Source organism: Carassius gibelio, chromosome A4 (assembly GCF_023724105.1).
Source record: "Carassius gibelio isolate Cgi1373 ecotype wild population from Czech Republic chromosome A4, carGib1.2-hapl.c, whole genome shotgun sequence".
Lineage (NCBI taxonomy): Eukaryota > Metazoa > Chordata > Actinopteri > Cypriniformes > Cyprinidae > Carassius > Carassius gibelio.
Window position 1 is genome coordinate 30,563,520 of NC_068374.1, and position 23,574 is coordinate 30,587,093.

The window sequence follows — 23,574 nt, forward strand, 5'->3', positions numbered from 1 at the left end:
TGTTTTCTGTGGTATTTGCTAGCATATTACAGATTCTGTCGACAGAGCTCCGTTTGTTTTTAACCCAGAATATTCCTTTAAGGAATCATGGGAATTGTAGGAAGCAGAACAGTGTGAGTGAGGGGTTAACCACACAATTAAAGTACAACTATGATGGGCGGATGACTGACATGGGACAGGGTACTCTGACTGGACAGACTCTTTAATAGGTAAAAAAAAACGTAATTAGGATTTCTGTGGTTTGAAAAAACTACTAAGACCTTGTTGTTAGACAGTACAGGGGTTAGAAAGACCTCTATGTCAGTGCACATTGTACACACACAAAAGCTTGAGTTGCTACAGTGGATCAAGAAAACTAGCTAAACACGTTGGCTGCTAAAGGTTTGACAAACACAAGATGTAAAAACACACAGCCCAGAATCAATGTGTGCGACAGGGCAAAAAGCAACCCAAAGTGAAACACACACACTCGCCCGAAAATGGCGAGTTGGTTTAGTTAGACAGGATGCGCTTTGAAAGACAGATACTGCTGTTGGACAGATGGTCGCTTCAGCGGTGGTTGACCCCACATGCAAAACGTTAGTCATGTACAGAGCATTTTCAAACACTGACAAACATGTAGGTCGATGGAGTCATGGCGCCATTTTGTTGATAATATTTCGAACTACTTGCTGTGTGAGTAATGTCTGTTTGTTTTCAGCATGTGTACAGTACAGTGATTTATTTGGGGTCGCATTTTTACCCCACAGAAGTTCACACATTCACTGTCTGAAGTTCTAGAGTGATGGCTCCTATGGATCTGGAAGAAAGCAGTGTGTTATGACTGATGTCCAGCCCCCTTTATTTCCCCTCACCTGAGCCTTCCTCCCGGCCAGCCGATCAAGCTCCGCCCTACAACGCTGCAGCTCCGCCTCTAGCTCCGCCCTCTCCCTCCGGCTGCTCTCATACCGCCCCTGCAGTTCCACAAGCTCTCCTTTTAGTCCCTCACACTAAAAGAATGGAGATATATAGAGAAATAACAAATGATAAAGGGCAAGTGATTAGATTCACTGAGTCACAGGTAGAGTTTTAGCTTGTGTGGCAGAAAAAAAGTTGACTAAAAAGCTTTTAATCATTCCATTATTCGATAGAGGACAGAGGAAATAGGTTTTCTTTGCAGTCTCACTGTCAGGGTTTTTCAGCGATATTTCCCACAAGGTCATGTTGTTGAACAACTGAAGACAAAATAACCATTTGGCTCACACTTTTTGTCAATACTGTGACAGATGGTTTGGTTTGCAACCTGACGTGAGCTCAATTCACCCCATACTGAGAGTGAAGAATGTTTTTAATAATTTTTTTTTTGTTGTAAAATAACTTTATTTAATTATCAGACATTATCATCACACATATACTGTACAAATATAGGTAGATAGTTCATTGATTGTTTGGCCAGGTGGTCATGATAAATCTCAAAATACCCAAATAATCTGAATCAATTCTATAACTAGTTTAAATACCAGTAATGCCGTACCTCTCTCTGGACCTGTGATGCTTTCTCCTCGGCTTGTTTCAGCTGGTCTCTGAGGGAGAACACCTCTGAAAACCCTCCACTCATCCCCGTCGGCGTGATGGGTTTCCCCTCAAACGAGATGTTCTTTTGGGTGTAAGCATCCATCTGATTCCCACCTCCTACTTCCAACGTGTTGACGAAACCCTCAGCCTTCACCTCTTTTTCTACATCTTTTTCTGTGTCATTTTCTCCATCATTCTGCTCTGCTTTGAGGGCCAGGCATGATTCAGCTGAGCTGTCAGGATGGAAGCAGGAAATGTACAGTACATTTATGAAAGATGTTGTGGTGCATTTTTTAGTGTATCTAATGTACTTGAACTTGTGAGCTCTTGATGCACTCTTTGCAGATATGCTTCATATTGTAACTTTGATTATGTGTGTGTGTGTGTGTGTGTGTGTGTGTGACAGCCGCACTGCAGTACTCATTACTGATTCAACCTGATAATCATGTATTAAAAATCTCAAAAACTCTTTGGTTTCTCTCACTCTATCACTCTCTTATTCTCTCACAGTGCTGAATAGTGTAACTATTTCACTTCCGAGAACAGCTATTCTTTTGAGCTGAAACATTTAGCAATAGTTAAAAAAAAACATAATTAGATTCATAAAGTCAAAGAAACCTTGAAGTCTTAAAATAGCTGCATGGCAACTGTGGCTCACCTCGCTGCCAAAATATTTGGATAAGATGAAATACACAATCATTAATATTTCATGTTGCTGTGAAACATTTTCATAGCTGTTAAATCGTTTCAGTGAGAGTGTCCACTGAGACAGATCATGGCTGAATGCTACATGGGTCACGCCAGCCTTATTAACACAGACTGAGCTTGAGATGCTCAGCGGCTGATTTGTCTTGCTTGTGTGTGATTGACAGGCCCTGTGGCCAATCACCTGGCTCGCTGCTGCTCCAGCATCTCCAGTTTCTCAGAGAGCTGCTTGTTGTCATTCTTCAGAGTCTGACACTCGTCCTTCAAGCAGCGACACTCCTCCATCAGCTGGTCCATATCACCTGTCCGAACAGATGTCAGTTAAAGTAGAAGTAGGGAAAAACAGCATTACTACTTTTATTGTGTCTGCTATTCTAAATTCATGCATGTTCCACGTGGAATACTACCATAATACTCTTTGTAGTATGCAGTATATATACTGTTCACATTATCATCATTTTTTATGCAAGAAATACCTGGATGATCTACTTTATCAACCAAAAATCACAAAAACACAGTACGCTATTCCAAATGTACTCACATGTATGTTCTGAATAAAATACTAGCATAGCGAAGTAAAGCATACTGCACAATAGAAACTGATTTGTTTCTGATCATGAAACAAACAATACTGAGGCTACACATCTATGGTAGGAAAATAATGAGCATTTGTCCAGGGAGCCATAAACACACACCAAATCCTGCAACTAGTCTCCATGAAAACAACCCATTCTGCTCTCTTCCTGCTTTAGCAGTGTGACCTGTCAATCAGGAGTCATGTTTGCTTTGCACGTCCCCACATGGTGCAACGTTCAACCCCCAATAACATTGCCTCTAATCTAGAAGGAATCTGACTTGCAAATAACACTGCACTCTGTCTATGCCAAGCCTGAATGTGTACTTGGTGTAAATAACCATCAGACGTGCATGCACCGACAAACAACATAACCTGAAATGCATCTGACCCCAAATCAGAGTAAACATAAATGCATCAATCAAGGCTCTGATTTGTTCATGTTCAACACTGTTTTGCAATCAGCACATCTAAACGCATGACCCCACCAGCAGTAATGACTGGTATGTTGTTTCTATTGCAGATCTTAATATAGTAAAGTTCTACCGGCATCAAGGGGAACAGAAAACAGCCCCGGCGCCCTTAGAGGCAGAGAAAGACTTCAACACCAGACAAATGGGGCTCTGTGGAGGTCCTGCACTCTGTCAGAATGTCAAACAGACACTCAGACACTGAAAGATTCTGTAATATCCACTCATTTGTCAGTGACAATGCATTCTGGGTAATATCAGAGCACTGTGTCGTATCAGGCAGTTGATAAAACGTCTGTATCGCTCTACAGGGTTTATTTGCTATCAGCATCTGTCAGTTATGCTGGAATGAGGTTATGTGATATAAAGAAAAGTCGTGCTGGAGAAATCTCAGCTGGCTTACTTACAGAAACACAGACGAGGTCTGGAAAAATGGACTCCGCAGAGCATATAACTTTGCATGTGTGTGGAACAGATGGGTTACAACCCAAAATTATAGATAAGCAGACCCACAAAAACACATTCATTTGTTTTTCTAACATGGTGAAGTATATGTTGATTTTATATTGAACAAATAAGAAACCTTTATTATTTTTATACTGATAATATGCTATAATGATGATATAGATTCCTTTAATGGTGAACTGTGAATGTTGAAAATGTTGTGATTTCAGGTTTTTCTATAATGTAATACATATGTCCCCCGCAATCCAGGCAAAAGACACACACACATAACACATCTGTGCTTCTGTTGATTAGTGACTTGTGTATGTATTTCCTTCCTGCATAAAGAAACCTGAAACAGACATTTGAATTCACACTATTTCACACTCCTTAGCTTCTGCATTTGAGCACATCCAAACAAACATAATCGACAAGATTGTGCCAAAGAACACACAGCCAACCGATCTCTCACACACACACACACACACACACACCCTCATGGAAAATGGGCCTGCCCTGCCAACCGCAGAGTTGTTTTGGAGAGGTGTGAGGAGTGTGTGCTGTATTATTTCCCTGCTGTACTCACTGCTCATTCGAGGTCATTAGAGATCATTTACTCCCATATTATTTCATACGAGTGAATCCCACTTTATTCAATACACTCGTATTTAATATACAGATTAAATGGATGAGGAAGATGATGCGGATAACTAGTCACATTCGTTGTGTTTTGGAATACATTATGTAATTAACAGGACACCCTTGACCAACTGTAGCATCAGAAAGATCATACTGGACAACAAGGCTTCAAGCTGATACAAACTGGTCGTTTTAGCTGGCATACCGTATTTTCCGGAATATAAGTTGCACTTTTTTTCATAGTTTGGCTGTTCCTGCGACTTATAGTCAGGTGCGACTTTTTTATCAAAATTAATTTGAAATGAACTGAGAGAAATTAACCAAGAGAAATGAACTAATAGAAAACATTACCGTCTATAGCCACAAGAGGGCGTTCTATGCTGCTCAGTGCTCCTGTAGTCTGAAGACACTGAGCGCCCTCTCGTGGCTGTAGACGGTAATTTTTTCTCTTGGTTCTTGGTTCTAAATAAATGCGACTTATAGTCCAGTGCGACTTATATATGTTTTTTTTTCCACATCATGACGTATTTTTGGACTGATGCGACTTATACTCAGGTGTGACTTATAGTCTGAAAAATACGGGAGTTTTGGAGCCTGTAAAGTGGTGGGAGTCAGACCTTCTCCTCCTGCTTTCTCCTGCTCTTCTCTGCACTGGTTCTTCATGCTGATTTCAGCCCGCAGTGTGGTGAGCTCCAGCTCGTACTCCTGCGTGGTGCCGCGCAGACGCTCCAGCGCGGCGCGCACGCGGCACAGTTCCTCCTGCAGCAGGGCGATGTCATTCTCTCGCTCCGCTGCCGCCTCCTCCGCCGCCTGCTGCAGCTCCTGCACCTCCTCCTGTGCCACACGCAGCTCCTCCTGCGCCTCCCACAGCTCGCTGGCCTTCTCCTCCTCAAGACTGTCCAGCTCCTCTTGCACTGAACGCAGCTGGGCTGGGGGTCAGAAGCAGGGACAGAACAACACTTTTTAACTGAATATCGGGTAATAAAAAGTATTGCAGTACAGTCATATGATAATACAATAGAACTTTGATATGTACAAAGGTATAACATCAACATTGTTAACTAAAACAAAACAAAAAAATTATATATATTGTCACGGTATGTAGATGTAGATAACGCAGGATGAAGAAATAAACGTTTATGGTCTTTAATTCCAACTTCAACATAAAGAAAAGGCGAGCTACAGTAAATAGCATCAACACACATGTACCATTAAATGAACATCAATCTAGGATGAAGAACAGACCGAAACTGAAGGTTTATAATGACAGGGAAACTAAGGAGCAAGCGATATGATTAATCTACACATGTGAACAGAATGAACTAATCAGGGGAACTAAGGCAAACTAGGTTAAAGAACATAGAACAGAAAAAAAGGAAAATCTAAACCAGAACAGAACATAAACATGACATAGATCACCTATTTAGCTCTACTTTTCTTTATGTTGATGTTGGAATTAATAAACATTTACTCCTTCGTCGTGCGCTTTCTACAACCACATATCAGGACACTATATATATATGCATACACTTCAAATCCTTATGAGCTGTCAACTAACTAATAAAATCCAAGTAGAATTTATATATGCATCGTTTAAGGACATCAAGACCATTTGAGGTCTATATTCAGCCACTCCACTGAAAACCAAGGACATTTGAAGTGAAAAATACAGGCCGTTGTTTCTTGTCTCATTACAGAATTCACTCAGCACAGCCAGCTATCAAGTAGCAAAAAAAAAAAGAAGAGTCAAAACCTCTTAAACTAACCACACAGGGTGTGAATTTTAGTCTGCAGGGGCTTCTAGAAAACTATAACCAGTCTCTTTCTTGCAAGGCAGGAAGACAGATAGTAAAAAAAAAAAAAACCTTTGTCACAGACTGTGATTAAACTGAACTGAAGAACCGTTTTCTCCTTCAGCCAGCATGTGAATCTGATTCTGGCAGTGGTTTGTTGTGTTATTCATATATGTGATTCCATTACTAACGATGGTACTTCGGCACAGCTCATGCACTTCTGCAAACGCAGGTTTACTTTGCCTCCTCACAGTTCATTTAATATAATTATAGCACAGCTGCTGAGAGAGTGAAAGTGAGTCACTGAGGAAGTGAACAACAATTGAATCATCTCTGCTTTTCCCATCTCTCCACGGCTCACACAGGCCCTGTCTACTCCCTCTCGCACCAAAGTAGCACTCAAACAAACTAATGGAAATGGGATGTCAGAAACACAGGAAATGACATCATGCTTGAAGGATTCTACAGTACTTACCTGACTGATTGAGAATCTCCATCATAATGCATTCACTGATAACATTGAGTTTGAATACAAAGATTTGAAGAACTTGCAGAATTGTTTGAACATAACGAGCAGAGAGTACTGCAATTAGTTGATTTTATCAATTTTAATGCATTCATAAAGATGATGAAGCTGCATTGGTATTGCATACTGTCTACCGTTGAAAAAAGTATGTGAGAAATTACGATTTTTAACAGAAGTATGCTACATGGTCACATTTAGAGAGTGCCATTCAAACATCATTTTTTAAACAATTTTTTTTTTTATTATTTAATTAAGATTAAATAAAATAACACATAATTTAAAAACATGTTTAAATTAAATGAATTAAAATTATACAAAATAAAATAAAAATAGAAAATAATATAGTAAATTAAATATGATGATATGAAAAACAAAAAATGACAATAAATAAAATAGTAAAATAAAACAAAATGAAACAGTAATTAAAAATACAATATAATTTAAATAATTGAACTTTTTCAATAAAAAATAATTACAGTTTCAGTAATTTAAAGCTTTTCAGACCAAAATGTTTCAAGAAAAGGAAGGTGAAATCATGCACATTGTATTGTGGGATAAAAGTACCCAGTGCATAACGTATATTGCACATTGTGGCAAATGTTATCTGGGTACTGTAGTAATATAATAGTATAATATTGAATATTTCAACCGATAGCCATAGCAACTATTTTTAATACAGCACAAAGATATGAATATGAAAATAGCCTCTTCAAATCATCCGGGGTCTGTGTTGAAATCATAAAAGAGCTTGATATATCAAGAATGTTTATTCCTTAGCGTTGGACACAGCTGTTATTTAATATGCTGAATGTAAGAGGATATTTGTGATGCTTGTTGACTGAGTACAGCAAATTTTATCTGTCATTTTTTAAGTCTACACAGTTAATTTTATTAATTTTATCATTGACTCCAGTTATTAGCACTGTGGTGCATACACATCTATTTCTACTTGTGTTTCTGTTCACCTTGAAGTCTCTGGATCTGTCTCGTAAAGCTCTCGGCCTGGTGGGCGCTTGCCAGCCGCTCTTCCTCCAAAAGACCTACAAAGCAACAGAACAGCATTTAAAGGCAGCTGGAGGGACATTAGAATGAGTAATTAGTAACTTATCACTGGCATCCGACAATATTAACAAGCCAGGAATGTTTGTGTGAGGGCATGATGAGGAACAGGTGGTTTGGTGGTCAGTGACAGCTGAGCATGCTCAGAGGGAACTCCCTGGTGATGATGTCACACCCTAAAAACAGACAGCATTAGCAAACGCACCCTGAAGCTCGTTGTAGCTCTCCTCGTGTCGTTGCGACACTTCTCTGGTCTCCTCCAGCTCCAGGAGCAGCTGCACCACCTGCGACCTCAGTACCTCCAGTTCATCTTCTTCATCCACTCCTCTTTGCTCCTCTCTTTCCCCCTCTTTCTCCTCCTCCTTCACCTCCTTCTTCTCCCGCTCATCCTCCTGCCCCTTCTCTCCATTTCCGGCCTCCACCTCCTCCTGGTCTCTTTCCTCGTTATCCTCCAGTGAGCCTCGCTCTTTGGCCGTCATTTCTCTGCCTAAACCTGGCCGCTCCGCTTTGAAGTCGCACACATCGTCTGAGACAGAAAAATTATTAATTAATCACTCAATTGTATGTAAGACTTGATTCTAAAAAAATTCAGCAGTCAGGTATTTATATATGATATAAAACGTTTCGTATCACACATTAAAATTTGAACTTGCATTAATATTTCGCAGATAAACACAACTAAAAGTTAAGGTTACAGAGACACACCTACAATGGAAGTCAAGTATTATTTTAAAATTTGTGTATAAGATCTGTAAAGCTTTTTTTACAGCTGTTTAGGGTTTTAGGATCTGTGGAATTAAAGTATCATGTTGTAACATAAGATGTAATGTAAATACACACATTCACTTCTTAACTACACACACACACACACACACACACATATATATATATATATATATATATATATATATATATATATGTATGGAACCTAAAATATTGCTTTTGTAGCCGAATCCTCTGCTCTAATAAACATTTAAAAGTTGTCTCGCTGTCATTCCCACATTCTCGGTTTGAAAAAATGAGATGTCCAGCTATACATGTACCAAACCCCCACCCCCACCCACCACCTGTCGCCTCTGGTGAGAACCCACTAAATCCATCCACTCCAACAACTTCATCTGAGAAACCTCTTCATCACCTGCTGGCCCCCGGCTCTCATCTCTCTCTGCCACCAACCGACCTCCAGACCCCCACAACCAATCAAAACACCCACCCAGTGCCACCAGTGTCCCCGTGCTAAAGGAATGTGTGCTATTTGCAGGATTTAGGCCATGAATCGCCCCTCTGCCTTCACCTGTTTTCTGTTCACTAACAGAAAAAACACACAAGAAATTACAGCCAACAGCAGCAGTGGCACTTTCAAACAGTAGGGGACCCATAGAGTCCTCTAGTGGCAGCAGTGGGTATACCTCGCTCGATTACCTCCACCCCCCCAATTTCCGTCCCCAGTTGCAAAGTCATATGTTTATGGTGTATTGATTATGTGCTTTTGTGCTGAGGTGTTTTTCCTGTTCCCATACTGTGCTCCCGAAAGGAGCATAGTCTGGGTGTTGTTGTTTTTCTCCTCACTTCCCTAATGTTAAGCTGTATTTCTTCCTCAATTCCCTATCTTCCTGTCCTGTCTACCCCCTTGTCATATTGTATGTATGTTGTGAATGTATGGACAGGTTGATGGCTAATTTCGCTGGTACTTGTGACTAGTGACAATGAAGGGCTACTACTATATTAATGCACACGTGCACACGCGCACACACACACACACACACACACACACACACATATATATATATATAAATAATGAGAAATGTATTATGTGGAATATCAACCCATCTCTGAAATCAGAACATTCATTTACAAAACAACTGACACAATTAATTTGCAAATGAGCACTTTGGAGATGAAAAATCAAATGAAACAATGTCAGGCCATGTCCAGAGGCTCATATTTAATCTTAATATCATGAGTGACATTAAATGTTGACGTTCAAAGAGTATGAGAGTAGAGAGAGTATGTATATATATGTATATATATATATATATATATATATATATATATATATATATATATATATATATATATATATATATATATATATAATATTAAATTCTAACAATAACTTTATATGTACATTATACATATATAATGCACATACATAGATATATATATGACGTTAAATTATTAATAATACAAATTTTACTTACACATTATTATAACTATACATTACATAAAATATAAAAATAATTAAGACATTATAAAATAAGACATTAGACATATCTCGTGATTTTTTTTTTTCTACGCTGAATGAATAGTGACAAACAAACGGAATGAAAGAGCATGTGAAGTGAGCAGCTGATCCTGTACAGTCTGTGCTAATCACCCACCAAAGTAAGGAGCCAACTAGTTAAAAATAGCTCATTTCAACACTCTCCTTCTCTCTAATACCTTTTCTTCTTTTCCATTCATCACATCCTCATTTCCTGCCTTGCACTATTCACATCAGCTATTTATCATTCTCAGTTTCCAAATGATCCTTTTTTTCTTTCCCGGGTTCATCCCTCTTTCCAACAGTCACCCGTATCTCTTTTTTAAAATCCACCACCTTGTTCTTAGCGCCATCTCTCTCACTCTCTCTCATCTTCACTCTAGCGTTAACAGGTTTCTCTCACTTACCCTCTGACCTCTGAACTCAGAGAAATAGGCCATTCAGTTGGCCCGATTACACACACTTAATCTCTCCTACAGTCTCACACTCTAGATCTCTTAAATGACACAAGGACTGTGTTTGAGAGTATAATTATATAAATATATATTACAACTACTTTTATTTTTACATTATAATATATGTGTACATATGTATGAATAAATGAATAGATACATAAATACAGCAGTATCTTAAAAAAAATGAGCTGAGTCAGTGATATGCGTCTATAATATCACAAGGCAAATCTAAATTGGTTAATGCTTGTGAACGACGTGAGGTCCACACACAGGACACGGAGACAATCGGCCACGCCAGACCTGACTAGACGATTCACCTCGCTGATCCTCTTAGATCAGATGCCTGTGTGGGATTAACAGAATCTGTCAGTGTGGAAAATGAATTGTCTTGCCAGCAACTCCTCCCCCTCCATTCCTCCGTCTTTCTGTGTCCTGTTCACTCCCTCTTTCTCTTTTCCCCTTGTTTGTTTTCTCTCGCTTCCCTCTCCCTTCCCTCTCCCTTCCTGAATGTAATATTCCTGTGTAATGAGCCATGTGCTGTATTATTGATCATGCTTTGCAGATTAAAGTATTTCAAGCATCTATGAAATAATAAATTAACCAGTGGAGAAACCACACACACACACACACACACACACATACAGGCAGAAGCAGTAGAACAGACAGGGTCTTGAGCTCAAAGGATTATAGGCAGCTTTGATAGCACCCAGTCAGCTTTATCCAGCGTATCTGAGCTATGAATTATTCTGTTGGGACAGACATCTGGATCGATTACTGGATAGGCAATGCACACCACAATCATGGAGCATCCCTCAGGACGAATAATGCAAAGTTAAACAAGAGCAGAATCTCTGGTTTCCTGTATAATCAGTACAAAGTAGTGCTGTCAGAAACAAAACATTTAAACTAATAGTTCTAAAATTTAAAGTAATAGTTCACTCAAAATTGAAAATCTGCTTGAAATGTACTCAACTTCAAGCCATCCAAGTCATCTTCATCTGAACACATTTGGAGAAATGTACCATTACATCAATTGTTCACCAATGGATCCTCTACAGTGAATGGGTGCCATCAGAATGAGAGTCCAAACAGCTGATAAAAACATCACATTAATCCACAAGTAATCCACACGACTCCAGTCTATCAGTTAACTTCGTGAAGTGTAAAAAAAAATCTATCATTAAGGCATTTTAACTTTAAATCATCACTTCTGATGGCACCCATTCACTTCAGAGGATTGATTGGTGAGCAATTGATGCAATGCTACATTTCCCCAAATGTGTCCTGAAGAAATAAATGCATCTACATGAGGGTAAGTACATTTTTTTGAAAATTAAATGTACAAAAGTACATGCAACTCAAGTGCATGCACAATCTTACATTGCACAGAACACAAAACACATGCAAACTGATTTATTTTTCTCTTGTAACATCATGCACCATATGTGCAATGGTAGACATAACAGAGGCCTCACTTCCTGCTGAACTCAGATTCTTGTGATTTTCTCATGTTTGACGACGACTCACAACAGAAATAGAATGCGAGAATAGAGTGTGAGAATCGGTTCCTTAATTTGTGTCATTTTGCCTGATTACAATTCCATGATGGAATCTACAGCTGAATAAAAAATAATGAGAAATGTATTATGTGGAATATCAACCCATCTCCGACATCAGAACATTAATTTACAAAACAACTGACACAATTAATTTGCAAATGAGCACTTTTGAGATGAAAAATCAAATGAAACAATGTCAGGCCATGTCCAGAGGCTCATATTTAATCTTAATATCATGAGTGGCATTAAATGTTGACGTGCAAAGAGTCCCATCGCGGACATCACAAACACAGACAAATATAGTTCTCGTCTAGTTCTCAGAGTTCTCATGGGCTCAGAGAATTAATATCATTCTGGTCACAAGCGTGGCTATGGGATCGGCCTGCGGCGCTGGCGGAAATCCAGTCTAATTTCTCAACATAAGAAAAACAACATCAATCAAACACTGATGTATTCAGATGTGTTGAACCCTTTATAGTTATGCTATTGCCTGTGTTCTGACCTGTCAATCATAATATCAGTACTGTCAACTGTCAATCAGAATGACAAGATCGCAGTGAGGGACTAACTATTTTAAATACAGTTCTCAGGGGTCTTCAAAAGGGGGTCTGTGACCCCTTGGGAGTTCACAGCAGAACAGCATTCATCCATCCATCTATCCATAATATAATATGTAATAATAGTTGATGAAGAAGCTATAGTTCATCTACATTTCATTGTCTCACACACAATTAAAATCTCAAACTATTAATTAAAATGTTACATACAATTAAACTATTTCATCCATTTCAAATTTAACATACACGTTGATGACTCATACATATCAGTAATTATTATTTAAATGCATATGTAATGTAAACATCATAAAATAAGTATGTAAGTACAACATTATAGTATCATATACCTGTTTTATTATAGGTATTTTATTTAAAATGCAAAACTATTCCGTATTATACACTAACTTTACAAGCATATTCGCTTTTTTGCTCATGGTCAGTCTGTGCCTGGCTAAAATCCAAACTGTGACATCAGTTTCCTGTTTATAGCGCTGCTCTCACTCCCAATGCTAGCCGAGGGTAACATTACACTGACCTTAACCTTAACTTTAACACACACATGCATCCTTCAGCAAACCTTTCAGCCTTATAGTCTCAAGTTATCCATCAAATCCAAAAATAATATTTAAACACTTAATTTAATGCAGCCTGTCACCGCCGTATGAGCTGCACAGAAAACCAGAGTCTAAACATCATTAATAAACTGAGTCCAGCACCGGGAAGAAGAAAGATGATGGACACAGTCACAATAGCCTTCTGGGAAATCAAGAAGCAAGAGTAGAGCAAACACCTTCAGCACGCATACAATCACAAAACACAAAGACTAACCTACAAAACTAGACTCTTGCATTCCTCCTCATTATTAAAGCATGACTGCAATGCAGCGGGCTGTTTTTCCATGGCAAACGCCTGCCAAAAACAAGTACCACAGCTGCAGTGCTGTGCAGAGGATAAACTGCTTTCAAATGCATCTTCAGTAATGGGTCAAAAGTCGAATTTGTCTGTGTTAAACAGCCGCTCATAAAGTCAAGCGGGCTCTCAGAGCATTGGCTGCTGGGTTCTGAGGGAAGTGATGCGGTCAGTGTTTGGTGTTGTATAAGCCTGCAGTAAACCACTGGATAAGTGTAGACCACAAAGTCTCTGCGAAAAGGACCCAGACTGAGCTGGCTGAATGGTGCCTAACTGACAGATCTGGTGAAAAACAGATGCATGGGAAAGGGGTCTGTAACAGTCACCTACAGAGAAAATCTAAGCAAATGTACACAAATAAAGATGTCCTAATAATGGGCACTGTGCCTATAGCTGCTTTTAAAGGACATTTTTCAGAAAGATGAAATTTCTTTCATAATTTTCTTACATTTATGTTGTTCAAAACCTGTATGATCTACTTTCTTCTCTGGAACACAAAATAACATTATGTTCATGCTGCTCTATTCCATTCAATAAATGTAAATGGTGGCAGGGTTTTTTCTCCACTATCCAACATCAAATCAAGTTTTTCGTTCCTTGTCACGTATGTATCATCTGCATACATACAGTATATGCATAAGCGATATATACTACATAGCAAATTTCAAATGCTTGATTGTTTATATCATCAAAAAATGTAAAGAATATTATTTCCTAGCTCTAATTTGCTAAATGTGAATATAAGGCATGAAGTTATTAAGATGAACATTAATGAACATAATGATTTTATATAAAGCTGCCTAGACTATGGAAAATAAATTATTAAATAAATAATACACATATATATATATATATATATATATATATATATATATATATATATATATATATATATATATATATATATATATATATATAAGATATATATATATATATATATATATATATATATATATATATATATATATATATATATAAGATATATAGAGTAAATAAAAACAAAAGTAGAACCATAACAGTAGTTGACAAAACCCTTCATATTCATAAAAGTAGTTTTGAGTAAGAAAAAGGGCAAAAATATCTAGTAGCATCCAATAATTATTTGCACTGATATATTTGCAAGGCATATTCCAACTAATTTTGCATCACTGACGTCAAACCTGTCATGACGTGCCATTTTGAACCTATACAAATGAAAATAAACCTTGACTTTAAGTCCAAAGGGGAAGAATAGTAAAGTCATATGAAATACTTTTATGGTGATATTTTTGTCAATTTTAGAGTTCCACATCCTCATTCAATTTCACAGTAATGTAAAGAGCAGCCAGGACATTCTATGAAATATGTCCTTTTTTGTTTCACACTGAGAATTAAGTCATACAGGATTGTAAAGGCATGAATAACGTTTCTGTACGCTGTTACTGTAAGAAACAGCACTAAATGGTATAATCAACATAATTTTTCACATAGCCTTGTGGTGACAGGAAAATTAGTCATTTCAGAGCCGGAGAAAGTTTTTATTAAAGATTATAATAGATAAGCCTTTTTTCTGTTACAATAATGTGCACTGATGAATTATGCACGATAAGGACATTTATTAAGCAAGAAAGCATGGTCAATTTTGATTTCAAATTGCTAGCATTCATTTCAGAGAGAAGAGGAGGGGGCAGGGTGATACATTTTCTGTATCGCAGTCGGTCCAAAAACATGCATTAAACAATGCTTGTATATAGCCCTACAAGACTTATAGATAAACACACACTAACACAATGTAAATCAGCATCCACTCGTAAGCACAGACCCGTGTTTCAGGAATATCAATGAGTCCTCACAGGTGGGGGAGGATTACGCTTTCTCAAAACACCCCAAATACGGATCCATGTCTGCTCTCTTCTCCTCTGTTGTGACACTGTTAATTAGTTCTCATTAAATGATGACAACAGCAGCAGAAAACATTTCATCAGACTTTAATACAAGTATAATGAGTGAGTAAAAGAGAAAGCAGTGCTCCATCTGTGACTACAATAGCTGTTAATTATTTAATAACTAGTCTGGAAAACTTTATGTCCAGCAAAACTCAGTTTTGTCCGATATAATCATGGTTAAAGAGCAAAATCCAGTGTTTCCAGCATACAAAAATGAGAGGTTGTGACAATGTGGGTTGTCACATTTGATTCCTGGGAAAATAACACCAATAGCCCAGTAAATAAGTCAGAAATATACCAAATATTTAGTGGTTTGAACTTTTTAGTATTATTTATATACTATTATTTCTTTTTATTTATCATATATGTATTATGTATTTTATTTTTATGTTTTTAGTTTTTTTTCTTTTTTTATTAGAATTATTTGCATTTCTAAATTATTCACTTTAATAGCCAGAGGCTCCCTAGTCCTGAAACAAAAGCACATAAAAGATTTAGAACAAGCCAAATCTATCCTTTATCTCTGTTGGTTCTGTTAGCAGGATATCAAAGCTTTTCGTCCGCTTTGTGGTCGTGCCATCCAGTCTGAAACACTTACAGACACACATCATTGACCATTACACACACATGCAAACAACCGTAAGACAATCCTTGTGTACATATCCTTGTGTCCTTCACTCGGATTCATTTCTCTACAGACACAATAAAAAGACACATAAAAATCCATCACTAAAGAACAAGAGAATAAAGGTGTCATAACACCATAAAGCCAGAATAAAAGATTTGAATAGAAGACTGTATAAATGTGGCATGAAAGGAGTGAGAGTTGTGTTTAAGTGAGATATAACTGGCTCCCAGAAGCATTAGAGTGCTTTAAATGTGTGTGTGCCCGTGTCACATTTCTGGCGCAGTGAGGAGAGGTATGAATTATTCACGTCAACTCCATCCTGGCTTGGCAAGGAAGAAAGGTAGAATAAGAGGAAAGAGAAAGAGAAAGAGAAAGTGGGATGCAGGAAAAAGGGAGATGGAGAGAATAAAGTGGAAACAGAAAACGAGATTGTTGGTTTCGCACTCTTATAGAAGCAAAAGGAGGAGGAGTTCACATGCCGTCGCTTTGTTGCCATGGTTACAGCCCCCTGTCCAAGCCCCAATAACTCCTACTGGTATCATTTTGCACTTTACATGCACAAAAACTACATACACCACCTTGTCTTCTGAGTTATATAATAAAAAACACCAAACCCATCTTTCACAGAACATTATAAATGCTATACATTAGTACAAGAATGAATAATTATAATACTTTTACTTGGTAATTGCATTTGCAATGCATTAAAGGTGCTATATGTAACTTTCGACAGTACCATAACGCTACAGCCAGTTATTCTACTTTGAAATATGCTCTCCGTGTCAGAATGTCTGTTTTGTTTTTTTTTGGGTTTTTTCGCCCACTGCCAATTCACCCAATAGTATCTCAACATCTAGGGTTGCCAGCTGGTGGAAAACGCAGCGTATTATTATACCCATGAAAGCACGCAAATACAGAGATTGCAGATTCTACCCGACCTAAAAAAGCCTTGGCATCCATCTAAAAAGATCTATGACCAGAGACATATTCAAATTCTAATAAATCACTCCTCACCTGTCACCTTCCCCGTCAATTGTGCTCATTCCTATTGCGTGTCCTCAATCTGGCAACACGCGACAGCATCGAGTCTTTCTTCCACTAGCTGTCAATATTACAAACCTCACCATTAAGCACCTGAATGAAAAGGTGATGCTGAGGTTGTATCATGAAACATGGACCATATAACATCAACCACCTAAAACAGCCTAGTAACCACATTGTAAAGCAACACATAGCAATGTCCTGGCAACTACCCACAACAATTTAGCACAATGCCACTGAGTATTTGTCAAAATCTAGTAGGGTAATAATATTTTCCCCTATCTTTGCCATCTGATTTGGACTCTCATTCTGACAGCACCCACCCAGAGGTGGAAAACGTTTTGATGAAGGTTTATGAAGAATAGCCTTTATTTCCATTTGAACAATGTGCACTGATGAATAAGAGAAGTAAACTAGGTCATGTTCTGATTTAATGCCTTGAGAAAAAGCACACAGAACTCACATACTCAAAGCAGAAGGGGGAAAGAAAAGCGAGTTGGATCCCTCACGCTCTCAGTAGACTTCTTGAGCTCTCACTCATGAGAAAATGTTTTCTGTGTTGGCCTTCACTTAGACGTGTGGCGCGTACACACTCTATCTCTCTCCATGTAACTTTTCTTGCTAACTGTGCGTGATCTCACTTGAACTGCCCTTGAGATTCCTGCCATCAGCTCTTCCGGAACGTTCTAAAGAGTCACTCCTCGCATCTGAGATGAGGCCAGCGAGTGACAGACTCAGAGAGAGGAGACCCACAGGGGGGAGGAGAGGAAGATTCGGAGGAAGGAAAGCTGCAGTATGGCTTTCCTTGTGTCATTCGGAGCTTAGAGGTCAACGTATAGTACTCCGCAACATATAAACTAGAATGAAACAACGTTCTGGGTTCAAACTAAGTGAAGCATTTGTGGTATTGCTGTCAAATTAAAATTGAAAATAACTTCAATAGATCCTTCAGCTTGTCCAAACAAACAAAAAGTGTATATTATAAATGCACTTGAAGAAAATCATTTGAAACAAGGCATTTCTAACGCAAAATATGCAACTTGTATAAAATGTGAAAAAAAAAAATTGGAGCAGCAAATTTGTTTGAAATCTATTTTTTTTTAATTACTATTATATGTGGATGATGTGTAAGCAATCTGTGCATTTTATGTGCAAGTAACAGATTAAAGGAATAGTTAATGTAATAAAATAAAAATGTTCTAACCCTCAGGCCATGTGGTTGTAGATGTAGTTGAGTTTGTCTTTTTATTAGAACAGATTTGGAGAAATGTAGCATTACATCACTTGCTCACCAATGGATTTTCTGCAGTGAACAGGTGCAGAATGAGAGTCTGAACAGATGATAAAATTATCACAATGTTTGTTGGGAACTTTTTTCAATTAAAATGGTATTTATATATGCATCGGTCTCTCCTAAATCAGATGAAACAACTATAAATATAATTTTATATTAGGTAACATATATAATCTAAATCATTAGTTGATGGACTGGAGTTGTGTGGATTACTTGTGATGTCATAATCTCTCTGACGGCACCCATTTACTGCAGAGGATCCATTGGTGAGCAAGTGATGTAATGCTACAGTTCTACAAATCAGTTCTGATGAAGAAAACAAACTCAGTCTACATATTGGATGGAGTGAGGTTGATTTTAATTTTTGGGTGAACTACTCCTTTATGGTCACAACAATAGTTGGAAATGTGGATAAAATTTGCACAGACAACATTAATAGGCATAAACTCAAACATTATTCACGTGACTAGCATTATGAAACCAGACTTGTCTTCATAATAATATGTATTCTGTTTAAGTCTTGCTGTTATACTTTCACAACACTGTGTATAGTATTTTAACATTCCTGTCGCAAGGCACCTTTGACTTCCATTGTGGTCGAAAACTGACTTCTCTATCAGCGTTAAAAGAAAAAGTAAACAGACTGCATAGAAACTCTTAGCATGCAATATCTTGACGTTGGTACTCAGTGAAGTTTTTCTAGGACGCCTCACATGGACAAAGACTCAAACAGACATGAACAGTGAAAGGGCCCTTTTTATGTAAATTAACTGCTGTAGCAGAAAGTTTTGGGGTTTGACTGTCACCGGACCTAAACGTCGTAAGCGCTATGGCACCCAGAATGTGGGCAGTGAGAGAAAGAACATGTGTTTTCATCATCCGGGGGCAGACGGGGAATGCAAGTGGCTCTTGAATAATGTGGAGCATGTGGGCGTCTGGTGGATGGAGAAGAGGCAGACAGCACCATCACTGCTGGCTAAATTAGCACGGCATTTAGAGGGAATTGTCATGGAAGCACTGCCAGTGAGGAATGTGATGCGGAAGTGCTGTTAAAATGATCCTCTCTCTCGTTCCCCAAACCTCCTTTAGTCCACCTACAGAAACATTTGCCCCAATTTACTGCAGTAATACCATAAGACCAAGTAAAACAATCCTTGTGCGTCTTGTCACATGAGGAGAGGTTCTTTGGGATAGATAATGTGGGACTGAGCCTTTGAAGCTTTTGATCAGAGGCACAATTTAAAACAATGCCTCAGACAACAGCTATTTAAGACATAAAAGCATTTCCAAGGAGACATCTACAGCATTACAGTATGAATATAATATAATAGTTTTATAACAACGCCCTAATGAGCATGCAACATATCAGAAAGCCAGTATTTGGCTTCCCATAATCCCCATAATCATCTTCAAAGCTCTCGATCTATGGTAACGAAGCAACTCCATTTGCATGTAAATATACAGCGTGTAAAAACAAAATAGGCTTAATTTATTAGCAGAAACACTCAAGCAGACAACAGCACTCAAAAACTTGTTTGGTTGACAAATTAGTTACGAGAAGCATGAGAATCAGTGGCGTCAACATTTGGCAAGTTTGGAAAGTTATGTGCAAGCACAAATGAGAATTGCGAATATACGTAAAGATCAACTAAAATGTATTCGATTTCAAAAATAAAATAAAAAAATTGCCAATGACTTCCGAAAAATAAACGTAATTCAAGACATATCTGAAAATAAATCATAATATATAACACAACTTTATCAGCCATTGCATTAAATGACTAAAAACAGAAAACCTCCATCAGATCATAATATCAGTTTCTGAGGTTTTGAGGTTTGTTTGGTTAAATACATATTTGCTTCACCAAATGATAATGCTCTCTCTATCTCTATTAAACAAAAAGCAAAGACAGTGAGAGTGTCACATCCTTCCAAACAACCTTCTGCCTCATGATAGACCAGTAAACAATGCAGACGCAGGTAGGGGGAGAGAAGACAATAATTATTTCCATGCATTGTTGCACAAATGAACACCTGTAGAAACATCACACACACACACACACACACACACACACACACACCTGCAGGATCCAAGACCTCCTCAATGACGGGCGGCAGACGAAATCCGCAGTCCATGGTTGTCGTGGTGACAGGCCTCAGGAAGTGGGGGGTGGGGGTTGGAGGGGGGTTAGATGTCCAAACACACGCTCGCCAATGAAACAGGCGCAGTGATAACACACACACAGCCCTGCGAGGAATGTCAGGCTCCACACACACTGTGCTGTGACGGTCGATACATCCTGAAACACACACACACACACACACACACACACAGATCAGTTCTCTAAACAACTGCAGAAATCAAAGTCTAAACTGCTTACAGATGATTTATAGCCCTTTCTGAACAACTGTGCAGTTCTTTCCCTCTCTCCTCTCCTCTCCGTTTCTTACTGTCTCCTCCTTACAAAACAAAGCATGAAACCCTGCACAGCATCAAGGGTATTTCAGCAACATGTTCATTCTGAGAGTCTCTGCTTACCTTTAATGAGATCTGTGTGCAGCTCAGGACACTGACAGCTTACATTCCCGTTACTCGCTGTGCATTATGTGTCGTTTACTGCGTGCCCTCCTCTTGCCTTCCCTCCCTCCCTCCTTCCTTCCCCCTCACTCTCTCTCTCGCTCACTCACTCCAGCTCTCTCGCTCCACCTTTATCTTTTACCTCAGTTCTTTTGTCATCTGTTAACTGTTTGATTGCTTTGTGTGGTCCATTGTCTACTCTAACAGATTCAACTCCACTGGCTTCAAAAAACATCTTGATGCTTTTTGCAGTAATATACATTTTGAGTCCATGATTACTGCAAAGTAACAAACAAAAAAACAAAGTAAGTTTGGTATAAGACATTCTGATGTAAGATATTTGTAATAATATATTTAATTTATTTTGCTGTTATTATTATTATATTACATTCGTTTTTTAAATTATTTTAGTTAATTATTATTAATATTAGGAAGGATTATTATTTTAAGTCTTCACTCAGTGCAGCTCTGGGGAAAAAAAGAGACAATTACAAATTTATCAGTTTCTATAGATTTACTATAATATGTGTTTGAGTAAAATTACCATTTTGGTTTTATTCTGTAAACTAGAGAAATTACAACATTTCTCCCAGATTAGATATTAAAAATATTGTCATTTTTTGCAGAAAATAACAACTGGTCAAAATAATAAAAAAATGTGCTATGTTTTCAGATTTTTCATAATGACACATTAAAGCTGGAGTTATTGCACCATGTGATTATTTCTGAATTCATTCAAGTTAAAACATTAGTATTTATTTTTATATTTATAATTGTCTTCCTGCCATTATTCGAGATCTGAAAGCACTGTATTGTTTTTATTATTTTTACCATGTGTCTCTTTTTTTCTGAATAAAACAAAACACATACCAATATATAGTAAAAATACCAAAGAAGTTTTTCATTTTGTCTCCATTTTTAATGCTACTATTAATAGTAACAAAAATACAAATTCACATAAAAAATATGAATAAACAAGAAAATGTTATCATTTGTAGTGGTTTGGTTTCTATGTTATTAAGAAAATAAAAATATGAAATTATATGAAAAAATAAAAATTATAATAATAAAAGTTGTAAATGTTTCCCTGGCAACTAACTGAAATATGTTTAAATTGAAGTGCAAAAACTACAACTGAACTAAAAAATAAAATTGAAATAAATTAATCATAAATAATAACATAAAAATGACGAAAGCACATAAAACATGACTAAAATGTAACTAAAATTAAAGGGGGGGGTGAAATGCTATTTCATGCATACTGAGTTTTTTACACTGTTAAAGAGTTGGATTCCCATGCTAAACATGGACAAAGTTTCAAAAATTAAGTTGTAAGTTTGAAGGAGTATTTTTGTTCCAAAAATACTCCTTCCGGTTTGTCACAAGTTTCCGAAAGTTTTTTTCGAGTATGGCTCTGTGTGACGTTAGATGGAGCGGAATTTCCTTACAAGGGTCCTAAGGGCACTTCTCCCGGAAGAGCGTGCGCTCCCGTATAGCAGAGCACTGACAGCACAACAGACTTCACTGATCAGAGCAAATGCGTCGGCGAAATGTCACAAAAGAAGTGTGTTTTTGGTTGCCAGGGCAAGACAACCCTGCACAGATTACCAAAAGAGAAACAGCATTAAGGGACCAGTGGATGGAGTTTATTTTTACAGAGCATCAAATATCTCTGTGTTGTTAACTAAGCAAATATATACAGTTTCAATACATACCACATAGAGACGTCCTGCTGTAGTCGTTGCTGCCGCTGCTCTTGTTCAATTTCAGCCTCTGGATCTGATTCTGGATCATAAATATACGCTGAATCTGACTGTTAGCCATGGTTTGTTTTGGTTGGTTTTGTCCTCACGGTGTCACAGCTTCCAAACGCTCTCAATGCAAAAGCTTACTCGGGCTCGTGATTCTTTAGCTCCGCCCACACGTCACGCCCCCAGCCGCTCTGTTTTTCCGGAAAAATCGGTACAGACTATCTTTCTCTTATAAATATAATAAAACTAAAGACTTTTTGCAGTTATGAAGGATGCAGTACTACTCTATAGGTACTCAAGATTAACAGGAGATTGAGTGAAAACGAGCATCCTCCCCACCCCCCCTAAAATAAAAACTGAAAATATAAAAATAAACGTTAATTCAAAATATTAATGGTAAACAGTGCATAGGAATAATTCAGGCCAATTAGTCCATTTTTCCCAGTCATCTTAATGGCAAAAAGTGTTCCAATTTGCATGAACTCCATAATTAATACTAAAATATAACTGATATGTGCACAGTACGTATCCACAGTGCGCAAAAATGCTAATATGCTATTCTAACATCTATAAACAAACATAAAAGATAATAAATTCACTCGTTAAGAAACTACAGCTGCAACAGTATCCTATCAGTTTGCAAAACATTCGTGTCCGAGCGAATAGCTCAACGGGAATCGATGTTTTAAGCTGAAATCTAACAAACTGACAAGATCTCATTTGTAGCTGCAGAATTCCGGCACCGCAAAGGATCGATATTTAGACTAGGCCATCATTCCATCCCCATCCACCCCCCCAAAACAAGTTTCTTAAGGAAAACACACACACACACACACACACTTATAGTATA

General features: G+C 37.8%; 1 protein-coding gene across 3 annotated transcripts in view; it reads right to left on the reverse strand.

The window, feature by feature from the left end:
• LOC127976627 (coiled-coil domain-containing protein 136) overlaps window positions 1-21,059 on the reverse strand; it is a 28,499-nt gene extending 7,440 nt beyond the window's left edge. For all 3 annotated transcript variants that reach the window (XR_008157900.1, XM_052581211.1, XM_052581202.1), the window contains exons 1-8: window positions 20,935-21,059; window positions 20,477-20,695; window positions 7,970-8,290; window positions 7,671-7,745; window positions 5,004-5,315; window positions 2,444-2,561; window positions 1,514-1,787; window positions 855-989 (exon numbers count right to left, since the gene is read on the reverse strand). Coding sequence is in view for 2 of the 3 variants with exons in the window: in XM_052581211.1 (XP_052437171.1) it covers window positions 855-989; window positions 1,514-1,787; window positions 2,444-2,561; window positions 5,004-5,315; window positions 7,671-7,745; window positions 7,970-8,290; window positions 20,477-20,531 (1,290 nt within the window). In the remaining variant the exon portion in view is untranslated. The remainder of the gene's footprint in view (window positions 1-854; window positions 990-1,513; window positions 1,788-2,443; window positions 2,562-5,003; window positions 5,316-7,670; window positions 7,746-7,969; window positions 8,291-20,476; window positions 20,696-20,934) is intronic.
• Window positions 21,060-23,574: the final 2,515 nt, after the last annotated feature.